Source organism: Dermacentor albipictus, chromosome 7, assembly GCF_038994185.2.
Source record: "Dermacentor albipictus isolate Rhodes 1998 colony chromosome 7, USDA_Dalb.pri_finalv2, whole genome shotgun sequence".
Classification (NCBI taxonomy): domain Eukaryota; kingdom Metazoa; phylum Arthropoda; class Arachnida; order Ixodida; family Ixodidae; genus Dermacentor; species Dermacentor albipictus.
Genome location: NC_091827.1, coordinates 128,809,395 through 128,827,919, shown reverse-complemented (window position 1 = coordinate 128,827,919; position 18,525 = coordinate 128,809,395). Strand labels below are relative to the sequence as shown.

General features: G+C 45.4%; 1 protein-coding gene across 2 annotated transcripts in view; it reads right to left on the bottom strand.

Annotated features, from left to right (window-relative positions):
* Positions 1-18,525, bottom strand: part of Syx5 (syntaxin 5) — a 292,245-nt gene that overhangs the window by 181,571 nt on the left and 92,149 nt on the right. For both annotated transcript variants that reach the window (XM_065424230.2, XM_065424229.2), the window contains exon 5: positions 14,565-14,620. In XM_065424230.2, coding sequence (XP_065280302.2) covers positions 14,565-14,620 — 56 coding nt within the window. The remainder of the gene's footprint in view (positions 1-14,564; positions 14,621-18,525) is intronic.

The following is an 18,525-nucleotide window of genomic DNA, read 5'->3' as shown; positions in this document are numbered from 1 at the left end:
GCCAGTGGCTTCTCAATTTCTTTCTGAGAAAAGGCTTGGGATCTAAGGCAGAGACAGCAGCAGTGAAATTGGTAGCATGCAATGCAATTGATGCGGCAATTTCATCAGCTAACAAATTACCCTCTATGCCCATATGCTTGGGCACCCAGCACATGCTGCTAAGAAATATCCTTTGTGCTAAAAATGGAATAAAGCTCGGTAAGTACAGGATTTCTGTGTTTACGCAGTGACATTAGGGCTTTTGCAACGCTGAGTGAGTCAGTAAATATAATTGTTTTTTGAAGTTTTGATTTCTTTATATGTTTTAAAGCCAACAATAGTGTACACGCCTCTGCAGTAAAGATACTTGTGCCCGGGTGCAAGGCATCTGATTCAGAGAAGGATCTGTTAAAACACACCAGCATGTGACTTAGGAATGTCACTGTAAAACTCAGTGCACAAGTAGTTCGACTGAAGTTCGATGAAATGCACTCTGCAGCGTGTTTTGTCACCTCTAAGCATTCTACGGGCTGCCACTGCCACAGCGACAATGGCTTAGCTGGGACCATCAGGTTCTGCTCAAGAATTGAAATTCCCATTTCCTCAGAAAGCTTTCTTACACACAGAGGGACTGGTTCTGTAGCTGCTTGTCGGTTATTAAACAGTGTTGCAGATGACATGTCATTTATGGTTACATAAGAGGGATGGTCGCGGTTTTTGTTAACTTGAAACTGGAATGTGACCTCTGAAGATGAAACACCCACTCATTAGCTTCAACATAGAGACTCTCTACACGACTGGTCTCAGCAGAAGGCACCGGTTGCCAAGGGTACCTTCTGTGCCTAGGTGGTGAACAGGGTCAAGCATCTTCAAGCACTTGGACAGGCATATTGATACAATATGGCCTCATAGTCTAAGCATGTACGTATGACACTTTTGTACACGTTCACCAGACACTTCCTGTCGCTGCTCCATGTCGTATGTGGCAAAATTTTAAGAAAGTAAATTGTTTTTACACATTTCTCTTTCTGGTGATTTACATGTGGAATAAAGGTTAATTTCGAGTCTAATATGACGCCTAAAAATTTGTGTTGTAGGGAAACTGGTATGGGTTGTCTATGTAGTTCTACATGGGGCTCTGCAATTAAGCCTCTCGTGTGAAAAGGACACAAGCACTTTTAAGAGGATTCAGTTTAAAGTCGTTTTCTTCTGCCCATTTAAAACTTTGTTCAAGCCATGCTGGACGTGTCACTTTTAAGAGGATTCAGTTTAAAGTTGTTTTCTTCTGCCCATTTAACACTTTGTTCAAGCCATGCTGGACATGTCGCTCATAAATAGCAAGGTTACATGACTTGAAACCTAACTGTACGTCATCTACGTATGCCAAATAAAACACTCTGCAGTATAGATAAGCGTGAAGAATTCTTTTTGACAATAAAAAGGGTACAGCTTACCGTAAAAACTCGCGTATAATACGAGGATTTTTCCCTGTTATTAGCGTCCCAAATTTTCGCCTCGTACTATATGCGGATCCGAACAAAAATTTAGGTAAGAAATTTGGGCTAGAAGTGTTGGTTTCGTTATCGCTGTGTGACTACGGCTTGGCTTCCTTATTGCTGCATGGCTACGGTTTGGTTTCGTTATTGCTGCATGACTGCAGCGTCGTTTCTTTATTGTTGGGTGCGCACCTTGGCAGCACACGTGCAAACCACGCTTCGCGAAGTGCATCTTTTTTTTATTCCGCATTGAAGGATCAAGATGTCCGGACCACGAAAACAGTACTTGGCTGCTTTCAAGAGAAACGTTATTTTAGCCGTACAGGACATCGGCAACAGTGCGGCCGAGAGGCAGTTTGGCGTCGATGAGGGAAGCATTCGCGGCGCGTCAACAGTAGGAAGCCCTTTACGCGTGCAGCGGAACGCGAAGAAACTTTCGCGGCCCGAAGAGTGGGAGATTCCCGGAAATCGAACTCGCCCTGATGGAGTTCGTACGCCAACAGCGAGCCGCGCATCTAGCTGTGAGCGTTGGAGCTCATGCAGCCAAAAGCTAAGGAGCTTGCAAGAGAAAAAGGGCTACCGAGCTCCGCCTTCAAAGCGGGCAAGCACTGGACTTATCACTACACGTGCCGTGCTGGATTTTCCTTACGTCGCCGAACTTCGATTTCGCAAAAGGTGCCCGAATCATTCGAAGAGCTGCTTGTGGCTTTCCAGCGCCACGTTATTTCGCTGCGCAAATCCAAGAACTTCCAGCTAGGGCAAATCGGCAATGCTGACCAAACGCTGGTTTATCTGGACATGCCATCGCCCCTCACCGTGCACGAAAATGGCTCGAAACAAGTTTATGTCTGGTCCACAGGCAACGAGAAAACGCGAGTTACCGTCATGTTGTCGTGCACGGCAGACGGACGCAAGCTTCCGCCCTATGTTGTCTTCAAGCGCAAGACAGTGTCTAAAGTTGGGGAGCTGCCAAAAAATGTGGTCGTGAGATGCTATGAGAAAGGCTGGATGAACGAGAATCTTGTGCTCGACTGGATAAAGTCTGTCTGGTGTAGGCGGCCCGGCGCATTGGTGTCGTTCCTGTCCATTCACGTGCTGGGCGCATTTCGTTGCCATTTGGCCGACTCAGTGAAGAGGCTATTGCGCGAATCCGGCACTGAACTTGTCGTTATCCCGGGTGGGATGACGTCTCAGCTGCAGCGTTTAGATGTTTGCGTGAATAAGCTGTTCAAGGACGCGGTCAAGCGGTGTTACGCAAATTGGATGCGCTCAGGTGAACCTGTAGTGACGCCGACCAGGTTGCCGAAGCGGGCTTCGCCAGGCAAGTGGATTGTGGACGCATGGGCCAGCATACCAGATGACCTTGTGCGTCGCACATTCAAGAAGTGCTGCATCTGGAACGCGCTCGATAGCACAGAGGATGAATACCTCTGGGAAGATATGTCCAACAAGGAACTATCCGAAGAGAGCTCAGCTGAGGAAGACAGCGATTGAAGTGTGGAGTGCAATTTAAATAAATGTTTTCCTCGAGTTTTCCTAACTCGTATTATACGCGGATAAAACTTTTTTTTCCATTTCACGTCCAAAAAAATTTCACCTCGTACTATATGCGGGTTCGTATTATACGCTGGTTTTTACGGTAATACCCAACCTTGCGGCACCCCAGTTTCTTGTGTAACTGACCTTGATAGAGCATTGCCAATCCCAACACAAAATGTACGGAGCGATAAGTAACTTTCAATTACATTTAGCATAGTGCCTCAAATACCTATTTTCGAGTGGTCTTGCAAAATCCCATACCTCTAAGTTGCGTCACATGTCTTTTCCATGCCTAAGAAAACAGAAAGAAAGAACTGCTAATCGAGAAAAGTGTCGCGAATGTTTGCCTCAACACTCATGAAATGGTCAGCAGTCGACTGACTCTCTCTGAAACTGCACTAAGTGTCAAGCATTTTCTTTGATTCAAGGAAATGTAAAAGATGACGATTTATCATTTTCTCGAAGAGTTTGCATAAGCGACTTGTGAGTGCTATTGGATGGTAACTTGAAAGGTCAGATGGGTCTTTGCTCTGTTTCAAGACCAGGACTACGATTGCTTTTTTCCATGAGGACGGAATGTATCCGGCAACCCATATTGAGTTGAAAAGTGCCAGAAATGTCATCCGTGTGTCAGTGTGTAGGTATTTAATCATGTCATACACAATTCTGTCAACTCCCGGAGCAGAGCTTATACATACGCTCAAGGCAGCTTTAAGCTCGGCAAAATTAAAAGGACAGTTTTATGGTAGATTTGGTCTGCGTTTACGGTTTATTGGCTCAAGTTCTGCTACTTGCTTGTGATTAAGGAATGATTTTGAGCAGCTTATAGAGCTTGACACACACTAAAAGTGTACGTCAAGAGCGTCGGCCTGGTCTTCCAAGGTATTTCCTTGGTTATCGACCAAGGGCAACAGGTGATCTTGCTGCCCCTTTAACCATCCAAGACCATTCCAAACCTTTGCCTTTTCAGTGTAGGAATTTGTGTTTGATAGAAACCTTTCCCAGCTTGTTCTCCTAGCCTGTCTCCGCTTCCTCCTTCCCTGTGACTAAACATGTTTCAATTCAATGAGATTTTCTGCAGTCTGTGATCAGCACAGTGTGCCACATGCTTTGTTTCTTTTGCACCTGCCAGCTGTCATCATTCCTTGGTGGTGTGGCATTCGTCTTTTGCATGAGCTACCACTCGTTTGTGGAATGCATTTCTTGGATGTGTCAATCACAAAATCAGTAAAATGCGCTACTGCATCGTCTATGCTAAATTCGCTGATAAACTCTCGTGATAAAAAAGCCGATTCTTTAAAATGTTCCCAATTCGCCGAGGCTAGTTTCCACCTAAGGGCATGCAGCGGTGAGTCATGTTGTCCAACTAAGTTTAGTGTTACTGAAAAGTTGGTCACTTCCGTATGGATTGTTGAGTACATTCCATTCTTATTCATAGAAAAGAGAAGCACAACCAATCGACAGATATACTGATGAATATGTGTTATGATAAAGGTAATAATAGGCTGGTTCCTTGTTACTGAAGAGGCATGCACCAGAGTTTACAAGGAAGTTTTCTATTAGCCGACATCTCGCGTCACACTGTGAGTCTCTCCAAAGGGCGTGACGGGCATTAAAATCACTGGTGATCACGTATGGTTCTGGGAGGTGGCCAATGAGGCTTTGGAATTCTGTTTTCGTGAGGTGATAATCAGGTGGTACATATATGCTACAGATGGTTATCAACTTATTGAAGAAAATTGTTCGTACAGACACACCAAGGGGTGTCTGGAGGGAAAAATCCTGGCCAGCAACAGACTTATCTACAACAATTGCTGTGCCTCCAGGCAAGGCCGTAGCATCTTGGTGGTGTGAATGTCTATACTTCTAAGCATTGGCGCAGCAGACGTAACTGGACGCGACCAACGCGGTCCGATGTGCCCGACATAGAGATCGCTCTTGCTCCATCAGCACGGTGGTCATACTGACTTGCACGGAGAACAAAAAATGTTACAGTTTCGCCCAAAAAGCGAAGCATCGATTGCGATAGCAAATTAGGAAAAAAACATTGTTAGGTTTTACATGCCAAAACCACTGTCCGATTATGAGGCACCCCGTAGTGGGGGACTCGGGAAATTTCGACCACCTGGGGTTCCTTAACGTGCACCTAAATCTAAGTACACGGGCGTTTTCACATTTTGCCCCTATCGAAATGCAGCCACCGTGGCGGGGATTCGATCCAGCGACCTCCATGCTTAGCAGCCCAACACCATAGCCACTAAGCAACCACAGTGGGTAGCAAATTAGTAGATAGCTATATGAAGTAAGGATAGTGGTTTTATCAGCCGTATAAGCTTGTAACATTCACTGACTAGCTAAATTAACAAGTACAGTGTCACGCGCACACAAGTAAACATGAACGCATCTCACTGGATGACCGCAGAAACTCGCTGAAAAGTGCTGTAGCGAGGAATAGTAGCAATAGCAGCGAGCTAATTGGCATTCGTACAGCTCTCACTTCAACGGGAACAAAACAAAGAAAGCACATTGCATACAAAGCTAGTGGCACTACTCGCACTCTGCAAACATCGCAGATCACTTTTAAGATGAGGTCCACCCAATCACGCACTTTGGCCACGTCCCAGGTCGCTTTCAAGATACGGTGCCTGCATGGCCACGCCGTAAGCAGCAGCTGCCAAAGAAGAATGCCCCACCCTTCCCTCCACGTCACCCCCGTGCCTCGCGGGCCACAGGAGAGGGCACGCAGCCGCCCCACCTTCCTCGCTCATGCACACGAGATTCAGCAGTGTTTGCCCCAGCTCAGCTTTACACACTTTTGCTCGCACATACAGCATACGCAGCAGGGGGACGATTTCATCGCCCTTGAGCTTTATACGCAAATTCACGGGAGAGAAACGACTTGCAACAGGCATTGGCCATGCTGGTCCAGGCACAAACGCGACACTCTCTAGTCAGGCCTAAACAATGGGCCACAGATGGAAAAAGCAAAGCTCCGTGGCCTGCAAAGTGCCCCAGCATTGCCAATGTGCTCTCGCACGCTAGCACTCTCCCATCCACCATGGCACGGAGTTCAAATTATCAGTGGTGGTGCAGATTTCACTGTGAATTAGTGGGATGTGTTACATATTGCTTTGAATATATTGCTGGACAGACCACGATGGCTACTTCGAATTATCCAAAATTTAGAATTAACGAGTTGTGAATTAACAAGCTTTTACTGTATACCTGGCCTCGATGAACTCGGGCAGGACACTTGATCCGAAAGTGAGTATCAGGTGCTTAGTCAGGATTTCTTTACCGTCATAACTCATCTTAATACGTTTGATGTTTATGACATTCTGGTCACAGAAGCCCTTCAAGAGTTCTGCCTCAGTCAGCTCCATCAAATCGTCATCCAAGGCAATGCCACGGGTGGCGTTCATTGTGCAGTGTGGATTTACTGTTACCTGGAAGTCTACAACTCAAATTAGATTAGGCAGTTTTTCATACTGCTTCTGGTCCTGGAGCTCTAAAATGAGATCCCCACTTGCCATCCTCGATGCTTTATACAGTCAAACCCCGTTACAACGAACACCACATTAACAAACATTTCAGATTAATGAACTTTTATGAAATCCCGTGCCGACTGCTTATAGTTTCAACGTAAAAATATTTCACTACTACGAACTTCAGAATAACGAACATTTCAGAATAACGATCGTTATTTAATTTCCGTGTCATCTTAACAACACCTCAGTACTACGAACTCATATCCCGAAATGCGATGATTCTTAGATTTCCGTGTATCCGTCACGGCAGTCGGAGCTCTAAGCTAGCAGACGACGCAGCGCGAAGAGCAGGCCGCCTTGCAACTTGCTTCCCGCAAAAACCTGAGATGGCGCGGAAGAAGAAAGATGCGGGCGGAGACTTTTTTTTTTTTCCTTCTCCGTTGTGGAGGCAACGATGCACCAGGTTTTGTGAGTGGAGAGGCGGGGAGCATGGGCTCGTAAAACCTGAGACGGTGCGGCAGAAGAAAAAAAAAAGTAGTAATTAACGCTGAAGTGGGCCTTTTTTTCTTTTTTTCCTGTTGCGGAGGTGACGACGCATCACGTTTTTCTTGCTTGTTTTCTCAGTTGTTCGCGTGCTGTCACCCGTATCAGGCCTGTCCATCTTGTTTTTCTTCTGGTTATATTATTGTGTTAGAAGTGCGTGCCGGCGTTCGCGTTGACATGAGCTCAACAACTCTAAGCACGGCGAAGAAGCGAAAGCAGTTTTCTTTGAGCGAGAGAGTAGATTTTTCGCGAGATATAAGACGGGAAGAAACAAACCGTCGTGGCTAAAGAACGTGAAGTGGCGCGGTCAACGATCGCCACGATTCTCAAAGATAAGGAGAAAATCTTTAAGCACCAGCAAGAATCTTGCTGCACGTTACGGCAACACCCGAAGACCGCGACGAGTCCGTGTCGGCCACAGATGCGTTGGACTGCTTGCGAAAACTCCGCATATTTATAGCCAAAAGCGGCACAGCGGCCGAAGGCGTGCATAAGAATGCGGACGGTCTGGAATCGTTCGTGCTGCAGAGTCTGTGCTGCACCCGTCAGGAGACGATCACGGACTATTTCAAATAAATGTGCCTTGTCTGACGATCACGTGTGCATTGTGTGGGAAACGAGTTCGAGGAGGTACCGTTTCAAAGGTAGGACGCTTGCGTTACTGAAATGCTATTGTTATGGCTAATTTTTGGGCTTTCACTATAACGATCTTTCAGAATAACGAACATTTTCCCGCGGTCCCCTGAAGTTCGTTGTACCGAGATTTCACTGTACACCATGCACCAAAAACATCTGCCAGAGACTTCGAGACAAGGAAAGGTGAAATTGCTCTTACTGGTTTGTCTGGTTTTCAGAGTGAGTCACATGAAATCGAGGAAAGTTTTGTATTTGGCAGCTAAAAAACGAAGACATCTTATCTTCGGTGCGCCCTCATTTATTAGGGCAATCAGAAATTTTATGAAAAGCACTGTCCATTAGCATAGTGGGGTTTTCAGCAGCTATGACAGCCACCCATCAACGAACCCAACGCAGGAATGTGACAGAGGTTCCTGCAAGAGAAGCCCCGCCAATGCCAGCTGTACATCACCGCTGTCACCAAACACAGCAAAACCAAGATTGGTTAGCTACTCGAAGTTAACCCTAGCCGCCGGGTAGCTCAGAAGTGAGAACAAGTGAACAGGACAGGAAAGATGAAAAGATAAGAGAAAAATGAAGATTGGAAAGGACAAGAAAAGGCGACTGCTGATTTCCTCCAGTTGGTTAGTCCGGAGGCGGCATCTATGTGAAGCAGAGGCCAAATACGTGTGTTGCCTTTGCCGAGAAGCCTTAAAGGTCCGAACACCCAGCATCGACTCAACCTCCAGGATCCCCCTTTCCCCAGACACGGGCCAAGCGACGCACGGCTACACGTAGGAGGGTCCAGCCCTCATGTGCTCGGGTATGTGGCATCGCAACACACCAAACGCCTGCCGACGCAAATGCCCCTTCAGGAGGCTTGGGCCCAATGTGTAGGTTATAATGAAGTAATGGACATAAATGAGCAATGTTGCCTCCCTCTTTCCCTTAGTTATTGCAAGCTTTTACTACACACCCAATGAATCAGACGGGAAATACCACTACCATAGCTCAGTAGAGCATCACATGTGTCATCCCTAAGTTGCTGGTTTGGCTACTACAGGCAGTAGCTAGTATATTTTTTGCTCCATTTTCATTTTAAAAAAACGTTAAAGGGGTGGAGACATGAAAATTTTCATTCATGCGTTTTTCGATTCAAGAATTGCGCACTGCTTCAGGAAGCACGATACACATCGCGGGATTTATATACATATGCCTGATTTAAAATAGCATTATTAAACTGAGCGATTTCAGTTTCGGTTTCTGGGCTCCAAGTGATGCTATGACGTTGTAGGAGAGGAAACGCAACACAGCTTGGTCACGTGGATCACAAAAAATAGTGACATAAAACTATGCTACGTTGTCTGCTTGTGCAACGCGTGCTCTGCCAGCAGAGGTAAACTGGCGACTCAAAGTGCATGTCGTGATTATTATTATTGAGTGGGCACAGGAGGGCAGCTACCATGCGGTCGCTGCTAAGCTCTCCTTTCTGCTTTCTTGTGCAGCTTGCCGTTTTTGGCTCTTGGTTGTCACCGTCTAAAACTTGTGCTACGTCTACATCTATATCGAATTTCCTGCTGGATGAACCACTAGAAGCAGCTGACAACAGCCTTGATTATCTGAGCTTGGAAGACATATTCTTCACGCCTGTATCAAGTGGGACATGGACACTGCCGCCAGCAGCAGCACTGCAGCACTCAGATTTAAGCAACTGGCATCAGCAAGGCGCATCCAGTGGGCACGGGAGAGCAGCTACCATGCGGTCGCTGCTAAGCTCTCCTTTCTGCTTTCTTGTGCAAGTTAGTCAGTCCAAATCGCTTTTTTGTAAACGTACAAACAATGTCGGCTTGCTGCTCTTCCCTTGCCCACAAGTACTGGCTGCCACTCTGAGTGATTGTGTCTTTGTTGCTATGTTGCTGTTACATTCCGGGGATGTGGAATTAAACCCTGGTCCCCATACTGAAGCTCAACATCAGCACGATGAAGTTATAGCTGCCATAGCTGCTTTGTCGTCCAAATTTGACATGCGACATGCCGAGATGATGTATGCCATAGCTGAACTAAAGGCTAACCAAGAAAACCTTGCCGAGACTGTTTAAGACCTTTCCAATAGAGTGACTGCCGTGGAAGCTGCAGTTGAGTCTTTTGAAAATATGCCTTCAGGAAGTGATATTAGTACCGCAGTCCAGGAAGCAGTTTCATATGAAAGCGCTGCGCCTGCATCAAGACTAGACTTCTGGAGGAGCATTCTAGATGCGACAACTTGAACTTCTATGGTATTTCAGACAACGTATTAGAAATGTGGACTCAATCAGAAGTCCAGATCCATCACTTTCTTAGCAAGTGTCTCAACATGAATTCCTCAGAAGTTGCAATTCATAGGGCTCATAGGTTAGGCACACATGTTGTCGGCAAGACACAGCTTGTTATAGCTAAGTTTGTGTCTTCCAAAATGAGAGATCATATCCTCTCGCAAAAAGCGAAGGTTAAAGCAGATAGTATTTCAATCGGCGAAGATTTTTGAAAAGCCACCCATCAATCACAGAAAGCACTATATGACTTTGGCAAGGCCAGCGGTCAGTCCTTTTTTTCTCGATATAACAAACTAATCATAGGTAAAAAATGTTACATTTATTGCGCAGCTACAGATGAAGTACGCGAGATCAGACCAGCCAGGAGCGTTATTACCACAAAAAACAACAAACTATCAGGTACACAGTATTCACATTTGGATGCAGCATAGCTATCTCATGTTTAAAAGCAAGCAAACTGTTTATCACTTCTTTTTACAAATGTCCGAAGTATCAGCAACAAATGCAAATCATTGTCATCACATATTGACATGTGCTCAGCTGATATAGTTGTGCTCACTGAAACATGGCTTTCAGCAAAAATAAAAAATAGTGAAATATTAGACTGTCAAAAAACATAACTTTTACAGGTACGATCGCGATTTCCGTACAGGCGGAGGTGTACTGATTGCTGTGAGCTCTGCTATCCGTTCCTTCACTATCTCCGTTGACTCACCATTAGAAATAGTTTGCACTCATGTTGCTTTTCCCACTGGCGACCTCATCTTTTGCGCGTGTTATAGGTCCCCATCCTCCACTACCAATTTCTGCACTGACCTTCATGATGTTCTTAACAAATTAGTTGTTCTATACCCAAAATCACATTTGTTCTTACAAGGTGATTTCAATTTCCCAAACATAGTGTGGCAAGACGGTGTTCTCTCCCATAAGCAGTCATCTTCCGAGTGCACCCATTTTTTAGACATCTGCGCCAATTTTAATCTAACCCAGCTGATTCATAAACCCACATGCACTACCAGCACTTCCTCTAATACTTTAGATCTCTTTTTTACAACAGCTCCAGATTTGGTTTCTCCCCCAACATACCTTAAAGGAATAAGTGACCACTCGCTTCTTCATTTAACACTTAAGAAGACAGTTCGCTCGAAGAAAACAGTTAAAGCCATATGTGATTACAATGCCGCTGATACCGCATCCATTACAAATGAACTAGAATCATTCGTTACTGACTACACAGTCAACTTTTTTGAATGTGCTGTGGAAGAGAACTGGTCATTGTACAAGAACATACTAACACTAATAATAGATCGCTAAGTAACTAAAAGAAAAATTGTTTCGAATCCTGCCTCACCCCGGTTTACTGGAATTCTACGCCGTCTACGCAACAAAAATAAGCGCATTTTTCGTCGCACCAAAGCAACTAACCTTCCCGAACACTGGGCAGCATATCATTGCATTCACGCAAAATATACTATCGCTATTACAAATGCAAAAAAGATTTTTTCGATAACACCCTTCCATCACTTTTGCAGTCTAATCCACGCAAATTCTGGAATATTGTTAGTGACAAAGAAAACAATCCAACTAGCCCGTTCTGACAATATAGCGATCTCTCCAAACCAGTGCTGTTCCATTTTGAATGATGTATTTGCTTCAGTTTTTCAAAAATGTGCTCCTGCCACTCTACCGTCGGTAACTAAATGCTCTTATTTACCAATGAACTCCATTTATATAAATTGGGTCGGCATACAAAAGTTGATTGAAAACCTGAAAATATCTTCATCAGGTGAAGATTCAATCAACTGCAAAATGCCTAAAATTACTGAACCATATTCTTCCATTATGCTTTTGATGCTCTTTTCCCAGTCTCTAGGTTCCTTGGTACTTCCAAGCGATTGGACGGTTGGCAATGTTGTTCCGGTCCCTAAATCAGGTAACACCCCCGATAGCTATCGACCTATATCACTGACAAGTATACCATGCAAAATATTGGAGCATATTATACATTCTCATCTGAATGATTTCCTTGAGTCTAATGTCTTCTTTTCGAATGAACAACACGGTTTCAGGAAAACATTTTCATGTGAAACGCAACTCATTTGTTTTACTAATGACATATTTACCCATAATGACATGGGTTTCAATGTACAGTGCTTGTTATTGGACATTGCAAAAGCTTTCGACACTGTTTCACATGATCGCCTCATTCTTAAACTTAGCATGCTTAACACTGACCCTAATGTACTAAACTGGATTAAAAGCTTTCTGTCTAATCGAACTCATTATATTTCAGCTAATGAACGTTCATTCTCTTGCACTTCCGTGACATCGAGTGTAGCACAGGGAATGGTACTGTGACCTCTGCTTTTCCTGATTTACATAAACAACCTTTCTAAATGCAATTCCCATTCATCTATCAGGCTTTTTGCAGATGACTCAGTCATTTATCACAAAATAGCTAACCACACTGATTTTGATAAGCTTCAAGACGATCTTTGAAGCATATCCAACTCGTGCGATAAATGGCTCATGCGACTAAACATTAAGAAATGTAAAACAATGCATGTATCGGGCCACAATAACACTGACAACATGCGTGTTTACTTACTTTATGATACTTCTCTTGAAACCGTCAACTCGTACAAATACCTAGGTGTTCATATTTCATGCAACTTATCATGGCATACGCACATCAAGCACGTCACTAATAATGCTAACCGGGTTCTTGGATACTTGCGTTGAAATTTCTCTGCTGCGTCTACGCCGATAAAGCTTACCCTCTACAAAACATTAGTGCGACCAAAGCTAGAATATGCATCCACAGTATGGGATCCCTATCAAATCGCACTGATAAACACACTAGAATCCATCCAGAATTGCACAGCACGTTTCATATTATCTAACTATTCTCGTTACGCAAGCGTTACCTCCATGAAAAACACACTTACTTTACCGGACCTTTCACTGTGTCTTAAATGTTTTAGACTGTCCTTTCCACAGGCTGTATCACCACAACCCACTATTAAAGTATCCTCTTATTACTCGCCTTTCATACATTTCATCCCGTTTCAATCACATTGTTAAAGTTGGTGTTCCATTTTTTAGAACAAAAATGTGTCGTGGTTCTTTTATTCCTAAGACTAGCGCCGATTGGAACGACCTTCCTCCCTCCATCGCTACCATTTCTGACGTTGGCAACTTCAAGACTGCTGTATTTTCTGCCATTGTGTAATACCTATTATTGTACAATTATGTACTGTTCTTTTTTTTTCACTTACCACTCTTTTCTGTAATGCCTTCGGGCCAGGAAAACATCCGAAATAAATAAATACATAAATAAATAAATATTGCGAAGAGCAACAACAACGGTAAGAAAATATTGCAGCTTGTGAGAGTCTGTGATTCATTACAAAGCGCGGTCAGCTTTGGCTTTGAAGTGAACTGGAAAAGGCCTAGCGACGATATCAGTGTCACTGAACGATCAGCGGCGATGAGGCTGGCGTCGGTGCCCGAGTGACCATTCTTCGTTTGTTGATTGGCCGCTTCGCCGTACGGCTCCTGCACAAATGGGTGCTGGTCCCATCCTCTCTACGGCAAGGAAATCTCACCGTTCGTAAGCAAAACTATGGTCGCACGGCGGCCCACGAAACGGCAAGCGGCGTGCGGCGAGTTGCCGTGCCAGTAACGTGGACAGGCCTTTACACATTGAGAAACGCCAAGCGAACGAGAGACCAAAAGCTGCCGAACTATGCGACTTGCAGATGCTACGTCAACTGCTCTCCGCTACAGCACTGTGCATGTGTCGGTTAGCCAGGGGCCAGGGTTAGCTCGGTTACAGTGTTCTAGAAGCCTGAGCATAGAGAAAGGATTTTTAGAATTACAAAAAGCTGAGCTAGTTGGTAAGGATTCATAATGCAAAAGAAGGGGTAAGGCATTCACACACAGACACAAGAGAAGTGGACAACATAAATTACGCATATCCTGGTCCCTTTAGGAGCCAGCCGGCTAGCGTTACACTCAGCGTGTAAAGGCCCGTCCAAGTTACTGGCACGGCAACTTGCCACATGCCGTTTGCAGGCCTCCGTGCGTCGTTCGTGTTGTCCACTTCTCTCCTCTTGTGTCCGTGTCTGCCCGCCTTACCCCTTTTTTACGTAAAGAAAGGATTTCTATATGCCTGTAGGTCGGTCATAGAGGAGGCTAGGCTCAGGCACTCGGTTCGCTACTTATCATATGTCACATTTTTGTGCTAGTGTGCTATGATGTCAACGTTTTCGTTCCTCCGCTGTCATATCATAACAGCTGCACTAGCGATGGGTCTCGACCACAAGAAGGTGCTTTGAATGACTTTTTGGAGCTGAATTAAAATAATTTTGACATGTTTGCAGCATCCAATACCTCGTTGTTGGTGTCCTCACATTCAGAAGCAGCGTACAACAACAGGCCTTTTATAGCCTCAAAATTTGGTGCCTCAACCCCTTTAAGCTTACTGCAAATTTAACCCTCACGTATAATTAATTCAATATATATTCAACTAATGGAGTTGTTTCAATGTGCGTTCACTGGCTGATTCTATAAAGCTGGAATTCACTCACGTAGTGTCAGCTTCTCAAGCTTGGCAAATGTGCTGGCGATGTCCTTGCCGATCTGCCTGCATTGAGGATGAGCCACACAGTCAGGTTCGCATGAATGAAATGCACTGAGACACAGCAGCGACATTCCATTGGGGGCAAAATGCAAAAAAGCTCCTGTACCATGCCGACTGCGTGCTAAAGAACCCCAATTGGTCATAATTATGCTGGAGCCTCCAACACTAGTCTCTACTTTAGCTAAGGGGCTGGATAGCGCATCGAGCACCCTCGACTGAAGCCACAGGAAGTAAGCTCCCTTGTCCCAGAAGTCGAAACGTTGCTTCTTTATAGTGACACTTTACCTGTACGGGAGCTCTGCATCTATTTCTTTTTTCTTTCCTTAAGATACCCGCCTATTGTGCCATAACTTATCCAGGAAGGCCAGAGATGTCTTTTGGGTACACATAAAAAATTTGCCATCACTACACCGAGAGCATCACCAACATGAGCAGTGCGTGCTGGAAACACTGGCAATGGAGAAAACACCTTATGCAACAAAAAAAAATATTGCATAGAGATTCAGTTCGAATTCTGGGGTTTTACGTGCCAAAACAATCATTTGATTACGAGGCACGCCATAGTGGGAAACTCCGGATTAATTTTGACCACCACAAAATCTTTAATGTGCTCCCAATGGACGAGATATGGGCATTTTGGCATTTCGCCCCCATCATACTGGGGCCGCCATGGCCGGGATTTGATCCTATAACCTCATTCTTAGCAGTGCAACACCACAGCCACTAAGCCAACACAGTAGGTACACAAGTTCAGCTTACCGTAAAAGCCCTTACCAGACACGAAGTGACAACACCACCCCCCAAAATGCTGTTGCGCTCACGCGCATGCATCTGCCTACACCAAGTGCCAAAGCCCAGCGAGCCTGTCGGCGAGATAAGGTGCTGTCGCGCATGGTTCTTATCGTGAGGAGGGTTGCGTTTCCCTCTCCCTTTGTGAAGGCGAAGCTGGTAAAAAGGAAAGTGCAGCCACGCTGTGTGTGGCTGCACACACAGGCCAGGCCAGGCCGCTCACATGGCTTCAACAAATGTCGAACAAAAACGGTAGATTGCTACGTTGGAGCCTGGGTTTGCAACCGTCCGCATTCACGGTAAAATGCAAGAAAGGATCTCTGCATTCAAATGCAGATGGCCTGAGCAGGACCTTCTCTCACTCGGCAGTAATGCAGCAGAGTATTCATTCTGTATTCATTATCCGGCCTGCGCCTGTCGGAAGTCCTCGCTGGTCGTCAGTTCTGTTCCTTTTAGAAAGGTTGTAAAACCTTCTGCGTATCGGGGTCGGGCCGGGCCATATCCGGCGGTTGTTGTGGTGCTTGCGGGGGCTTGCCTTCTTGCCTATGCCCAGGAGATTGTCCATGGACGCCTCCGCGAGCAACCCTTTGACGTCTGCGGTCACCTGAGGATCGGTTGCCCGATCCAACCACTTCACACCAAGGGCTCATCCGTCAAGAATGCACCCAATTTGGCAATGGGCGACCTTTGCGGTCACCAGAAGTCCTGGTACCCGATCCATTTACGCATCAGTAGTGCCCAGTACGCCGGAATCAATCCGTACCATCGGCCCACCTTCCGACACTTCGCCCATTTCAACTGCTTCAAAGGAAACACGAATGTGTTCTTCTGTCAAACTTCGACAAACATTAGAAAGTGCGTTTGTGTTGCAGTGTGGATCTAGTGGGAACAACCCCCCCCCCCCCCAATTTTATTATGTGGGGGGGTGAGCTGTTGCGCTCAGGCGCATGCGTCTGCCTACACCAAGTACCGAAGCTCGGCGAGCCTGTTGGCGAGCTAAGGTGCTGTCGCGCATGGTTCTTATCGTGAGGAGGGTTGTGTTTCCCTCTCCCTTTATGAAAGCGAGGCTGGTAAAAAGGACAGCGCAGCCACGCCGTGTGTGCTCTGTATTAACCGGCAGCAGCTATGCCGGAATAATATAACCTCATTCATCGTTCAGCATCATGTTCTTGTCTCGGCTCGGAGCCCTGCTGGGCCAAAACGTAACAACGCAGTAAACCATGAAAAAAGATGGTTACAGCCACAATATTGTTAAGTAAGAAGGCACAGATGAAAAGCTGTATACAAGTATATTTACAACGTAATATGCCGCACTTGGCCAAGAGGCAACAGTTCGCGCTAGCCCCAATCATCGTCGTCGTCTTCTCACTGCTCGCCTCTTCGTCATTGGAAATACTATTCCGTAGCACTACTCCCAGCAGCAAAAGCACCATGTTGGAGCGACTAAAGGCCGAACTCGGAAGCAGTGTAGTAGGCCTTGAGCCTACTACAGTAGAACCCCGCTGTTACGTTCCTCACTGCTGCGTTTTCCCAGCTACTACATCATTTTTATCCGGTCCCGGCATAGCTTCCATAGGATACAATGTATAAGGAACCCCGCTGTTACGTAGTAGCTGTGAAAACGTTCCCACATGATACGTCGCAACTTAACACCCCGCACCCGCCTGGGCTAAACTAGGCAACGAGTTCCAACCGCCATTTTGGCTTTTGACCAGTTTTGGCTGGGCTTGGCCAGGCTTGGCTATGGAACTGGCTGCAAGAAGCTGCACGCCAGTTCGAGAGGCCGCCACTAAGTGGCCATTCGTGAAAAATGCTCTATCATCACTGTGATTACGGTCACCGCATCGTTGTTGGAAACGAAGGAAGAAGGAAGCTCAGGAGAGGCCCTGACGTCAGTCTTAGTGAAGCTAAAGTGAAACCGGAAGTTGGCGTTGCTCGTGGTATTGCTCCGCCTATCGGGCCAGCTATCCTCTCTTGTGTACATTTCTCTCACGGCGCGCTGCGCGCAACAGGGGTGCTCGGACGTGCGCACTCCGCAGTAATACTAAACAATCGTTAGCACGTCAGCAACATTCTCGTATTCTCGCAACATTTATCGCAACATTCTTTCCAGTATGATCTTATCGCTGTAACTGAAACCTGGCTTAAGAAAGGAGAAATACCGTACATACCGGGTTACACAACGCTATCTTTACCAAGAGATAGCACCGCACGAGGGGGTGGCGTTGCTCTTTTTATAAAAAACGGCATAGATTATCAACAGCTCTCGGATTCCTCTCTGAGCTCTAATACCACAGAAGCACTTTTTATTCGCCTTAAGACAGACGTCGTAATAGGCGTGGTATATCGTCCGCCAAACACGTGCACAAGTCAGTTCATATCTGATATGGAGTCCATTCTGGTTCCTCTGATGTCTTTTAATAATCAGTTAGCAATAGTTGGTGATTTCAATATCGACTTATCAAAGGATGACTGTCCAGATTATATTTTCTTACTGGAATCGTTCAACCTCAAGAATGTTATCAATGTGCCCACTAGAATTACACATCAGTCTGCAACAATTATTGATCACATCTTATGTAACCGTGATATGGATGCCTGCGCTGGTGTTTGTAACCAAAACATTGCTGATCACTGTTCAACTTTTCTGTTTCTGCCACGGTCGGGTATCAATTGTATTTGCCCTACCCATACCAATGTATTTTCACGGGTGGACTACGCGCATGTCAGGCGTTTGCTCGAATCTATTCATTTCGAAAATCTGTGTCACAGTGACGTTCACACAGAATTTGCTAACTTCGTATCTGCTGTTTCCGATGCAATTACTAAGTCAACACTGAAGTTTTCTCGGCGCAACTACAAACATGCCATATGTCCTTGGATTACTGAGGAAATACTCACAGTATTGAAAAAGAAGGATTCATACTATAATAAGCTCAAAAACAACAGAACAAATGCTTATTACTTGAAACAGTTTAAGTATTACAGAAACAAATCCGTGGCGCTGATGAGAAAATCAAAGAAATTGTATTATACTAATTTGGTTAATCGTCAAGGAAATGACACAAAGCAAGTATGGAAGATTGTAGGAGAAGTTACGAGAACAGCTAAAAGAAAAC